Genomic DNA, 5,112 nt, shown 5'->3' with positions numbered 1-5,112 from the left:
GGAAAGAGCTGGGATGGGTCTCTCATAGGTCATCAAATGGCCATGGAGTGGCTTGAAGGCCTTCGGAGGAAGGAGAGAGAATATAGAAGGAAACAACAAGAGAGGCAAACCTGTTGTACGCAGCTTTGCTCAGATGTCAGAGAGGCACCTCCCCCCTCTGTCCCTGGGGACTGCTTTGGGATGACTCTGCTCTCCCTCTGCCAGCAGACAGAAGATGGGGCATGCCAAGCATCTGGGCTTTGAAAACCCAGGGAATGGACTCTGTCCTGCTGGGGGGCCTCCTGCCCAGCCTGGTCCCATGGTTGATGCTGAAGAGGGAGATGGGAATGAACATGGCCAAAATCTGACTCACCTCTGCAGCCCCTGCATCGCTTCCATCGACCCCCCTGCACTGGTGGCCATGCAGGGACCACTAGTCACTGCTGCTGGCTCATCCCTGCTGCTGTTTCTCTGCTCTGTCCCATCTCCTTGGGCAATGCTACACCAAGATGAGTCTGGGCCTCTTCACCAGGGTCATCAGCAAGTTGGCCAAAGCCACAGATGACCTCTCCAAGCCTCATTCCCCAGCTCCTAAGCCACAATGGAGATAGATGGCTGCCATCTCCAGGCAGCAGCAGCCACCCTGACCCCATAGAAGCCAGAGGGGCCCAGCTGGGCTGGACTTGGGGGACAGAAATGCAGCCGCCTGCATTTATTTTGCCTAACAACAGTGATCCCTCTGTATATTTTCATTCTGTTTTCCTAGGCTCAGCTGCCTCCTCAATGAAATGTTTCCAAAGCAGCCTGGCTTGGCAGCACGCCAACCCCGGCTGCCAGATGAATGGGCGGAGGAGGAGGGACCCATTCCTCTTCTTGACACAGCATCGCTGCACAAGAGGCCTCTGTTGACATTAGGACTGGCTGTTCCTCCTTTCCTGAGAGGATCTGCCTGGCCCTCAGCAGGAGCAGCACATAGGGCCAAGGCTTCATGTGATGTGAAACTGGCATCTGTCCTCCTCCAGGATGGTGGCACAGACACGGGTACCAGGGTACCATGGTGCACCCTCCTCCAGGGTGGTGGCACAGCCACAGATAACAGGGTACCGAGGAATGGCACTGTCAGGACCTGAAGCCAGCCCTTGTTTCTGGCCCTTGACCCCCCAGCTGAGCCAGCCCCCCAACAGGTGAGGATTCCTTGAAGCTCTCTGACTCTACTAACACCATCATTCTCCAAGACATCGGTGATGTAGAGAGCCTGTTTCCTCCCCCAAAACACCTCTTCTCCACTCCACCCAGAGCAAAGCTCTCCCTCAGCGTCTCAGGAGTACAGACACTGACACAGGATTTGCAGAGCTACAGGTTTCTAGCAGCTTTCAGGGGTGAATGATGCCACAGGGGCCCCAAGCACGGAACCCCAAACCCTTCAAGTCTTTGGATAACAATATGTGGAATAGCATCAGCTTCACTCTAAACCTTTGCCACTACTCAGTCATGTAGGACTTCACCCAAACGATGTCACAGCTCTTTCCCACACCTCAATGTCTCTACCCACAGCAAAATGCCCACCCAAGCTTTCAGGGCCAGAAATTTGTCTGCTGGGAGGTGATCAAATGGTAGCTGTTGCACTGGACTACACACCCAGCACCAGATGGGATCCCTCTCTCTGCCACGGCGAGTGGCAGAACTGGTCATCAGTGAGGGAGTGCAAATCCATATATGCCCCACTCATTACCTGTCACTTCCTTGGCACTCCTGCACCTCCTTTAGGAGCTGCACAAGGAAAGGATGTGGAATTTAACACAAGTGTTGATAATGCATCAGAAGGCCAAAGAAAGAGACAAAAGTCATCACCATCCTTCCAGTCTGCACCTCTTCCCCCGACTGGCTCCTTTGGCATCTCCTGCTGGTGGCCAGCACCCAGCTAAAGCAAGCCAAGGACCAGAGGCTGGATAAGAGCAGCACCCAGCAGCACGCCACAGGAACACAGCCTGCTCCTACCAGCTGTGGCTGGGAGCCTGCTCTGCCTGGATCTGGTGGAAAAGAGGCCAACCATGCATCGATAAGATGAATTAGTTGTCTCAGCAGCACCGGCAAAATGAGCGAGAGGAGCCGAGCCCGTGAGGCCCGGCCTGCTTTGTTTCAATTACAGCAGCTGCCAGAAGAAAAAGATAACCTCAATATTGATGGCAGGAGCAGCAGACAGAGGTGCCCTTGCAGGCTACTGGGAGCAGGTAGAGGAGCCAGGGGGAGGAGAGATGGAGGAGGGGGAGCAGGGTCTCAAGCCAGCACCCCGTGGGAGACCCTGGCTGGTGAGAAAGACACATCTGATCCCATTGTTCTCATCCCCATGAGGAAGAGCTTCTTTTCACCCTGGTTCCTGTCCCAGTCGCGGTGCAGAGCATCCTCCATCAGAGACAGGGTGCAGAAATCCAGCAGCAGGACACACCACCATGTAACACTGAGCAGAAAAACATCTCTTTGCTCCCCACTCAGGCAGTGGGGCCTAGAGAGGTGTTGAGTGGGGCAGTGTGGGATGATGGATGGAGCTGGAGTAAAGGGAAGAGACAGGCCTGGGGCACCCCAAGCTGCAGGCAGGCATGACTGCCTGTCAGGGAAACAGCACCCACCTGCCTGAGGGCTGGGGAAGCCCCACGATGTGCCTGCAGTGGGGACTGGTCTGGGCACTGGGGACAAGATGCCCATGGTGACTTTGGACTGCATGTGGGAACAAGCAGCAGCTTGGGGCAGGCACCCCAACATCACACCCACAAGCCAGGCATGGAGGTGCTGAGCCAAACATCCTCCAAGCAGCACAGTGTTAATGTCCTGGGCTCCCATCCTGGGAGGCAGCCAGAAGATAGGAAGAGATGGGGTCTCTTCGGTTTTCAACCCCTTTGCCTCCAGCTCCTGCTCAGGGGATGTAAATCATCACCAGCTGCTGCATCATGGGGTCTACATCAGCCCTGTGTCCCTCCCTGTGCCCAGAGCACAGCCCAGTGCTGAGCAAGACCCCCGCCCTCTCTGGGCCCAGCAGAGGCCAGACTGAGCAGTGATCACTTCACAGAGGTTTTATTCGTACTCCGGATATCCACACTGCCCTCCTACCTCGCTTACCCTCAGGAGAGACCTCCGGATCCTCACCCTGTCCTCCTCGGGCTGTGCCCATTGGATACAGCCCCTGGGTCTCCAAGAGGGGACAAGGCCACCATCTTGCGGCCACCCACCACCACTGCACATACCCATGTGCCCGGTCTGGGGGGTGCCCAAGATGTGACAGCTGTGGGGATACAGGGTTTGGACCATGGGGAGCTGCGACATGCCACTGCTCCTCGTGCCCTCAGTCCCCTGGGACCACGTCCTGCGGGGCACACACTGTCCTTCCCCTCGCTCACTGGCCAGGACACCCAGGCATTCCAGGACATCCATGGGTGTCTAGATGGGCAGAGAGTGCCGGCAGTGCTGCTCCCATCCCAGCTCTGGCCCCTCCACCCCCACCCTGCTGCTCTGTGCAGTGTCAGCCAGCAGTGACCAGAGACCTCCTGGTTTGCACAGCGGGCTTCATTGAGCACAGAAAGGCAGGCAGTGGAAGAGGAAGGCTCAGAACTGAGCCATGGGGCTGAAAATGCAGCACTGAGCAGGGTCCAAGGGGAATTTCCATCCCTATCACAGCATAGGAGTGCAACCCACACGAGGGATGCTGGAGGGAGTTGTTAAACCAGCACTGCTGGTGACCAGCAGCCCAAAGCAAGTCCTTCCATGCCTCTGTGAAGTGAGTTGGGGTGGTCTGCACACTACTGGGTTCTGCGAGGCTGCCCAGCCTGGTTTAATGCTCATCCCCCTCCTTTTGCTTCTTCCCCTTGTGATGGAGCTGGCCATGGTCTCCATGGTGGTGGTGAGCATGGGTAGCAGGTTTGTGGTCCTCAGTTGGGTTTGTGTCTCTCTTGCTGCTGACCTCGTCATGGTGGTGAGGATGGAGGGGCTTGTGCTGGTGGATGGGGGTCTCTGACTCCATCCCCTCGTGTTCAGGAGGTGAGCTCGGGGTTGCATGACCCGCTGTGGTACTGTTAGCCTGAGGAAAGTAACACAAGGAAGGACTGGTGTGGTATGTGAATGCCCACAGAGCCCTGCAGAAAGCCTGGGAGCACAGCTCTGAGCTGGGAAGAAGGCAGACCAGCATCCGTCATACAGAAAACTGTGGGTCAGAGCAAAGGCTCTCCAGCCCTGACCCAGGGCACAGGGAGCAGAGGAGAGGCTGAAGCACACAGGGCACAAGCCTCTACACCAGTGTCCCTTGGCTCAAGCTGTCTATGGTCCAGAAAAGTGACTTTGCATTTAGTATTTCTGGATGTATTTTTCTCCTGGGAAGTGACTAATCACCTTCCAAGCTCAGAGCTACACCCTTTTCTCTGCTCTGAGCTTGCCACCTCTGCATCCACTGCCTGCCCCTTTCTTATATCAGAACAGTCCTAGTTAGCATTCCCAGACCTGGTATATGACCCCTTTAGTCAATTCCTTTTCAACTGGAAAGCTCTGACCTATTTACGTGCCCTTATTCCAGACCTTTCATCACCTTCCCTCTCAAACACAGCCGAGGGCAGCTGCCAATCTGGAACCCCTCCCCAACACGGAGATAAGATTGTTTTTGCTGATGTGTAGTGCCGGAGGACAGAATGCATCCCAGCTCCAGCGAGCATTCCAGCTCTTACCTCCTGGGTAGTGTTGGGGTAGAGGGAGCAGTTGCCACAGAAGTCCTTGATGTGGCTGGAGCGGATGGCTGCCTCCACATAGGGGAAGTGGAGGAAGCTGAAGGGCAACTGGATGTGGAAAGCCAGGCGGCCACACCTGAGGGGAGAAGCCATGGCCTGGCTCAAGATGGGGGACTGGAGTCCCCACAGCCCAGCCATGAGGGGAGATTTTGGAAGCCCATCAAACGCTCTGTAATGCCCAGAAAAGCCTCAGGCGAGTCGGGGGACACTCACCGGTCATAAACAAGGAAGTCGTCCTTGTCACCCCTCAGGACCTGCCAGACGTCAGGGTCCTCCTGCTCCGGCTGGAAGACGGGGACGCCGGGCGGGGCATGGCGCTCCAGCTCCGGCAGCATGGCGCGGGACAGCGGCGCCTTCTCGTTGACGA

At 56.5% G+C, this 5,112-nt stretch overlaps 1 protein-coding gene across 1 annotated transcript in view; it reads right to left on the bottom strand.

The window, feature by feature from the left end:
- Positions 1–3,032: 3,032 nt before the first annotated feature.
- LOC103621977 (selenoprotein Pb) overlaps positions 3,033–5,112 on the bottom strand; it is a 3,191-nt gene continuing 1,111 nt past the window's right edge. The window contains exons 3-5 of the mRNA XM_017743448.1: positions 4,959–5,112; positions 4,686–4,821; positions 3,033–4,048 (exon numbers count right to left, since the gene is read on the bottom strand). Coding sequence (XP_017598937.1) covers positions 3,803–4,048; positions 4,686–4,821; positions 4,959–5,112 — 536 coding nt within the window. The 3' untranslated portion in view covers positions 3,033–3,802. The remainder of the gene's footprint in view (positions 4,049–4,685; positions 4,822–4,958) is intronic.

This window comes from Corvus brachyrhynchos, unplaced genomic scaffold, assembly GCF_000691975.1.
Source record: "Corvus brachyrhynchos isolate BGI_N302 unplaced genomic scaffold, ASM69197v1 scaffold48, whole genome shotgun sequence".
Lineage (NCBI taxonomy): Eukaryota > Metazoa > Chordata > Aves > Passeriformes > Corvidae > Corvus > Corvus brachyrhynchos.
This window is presented reverse-complemented; position numbering and strand designations above follow the sequence as displayed.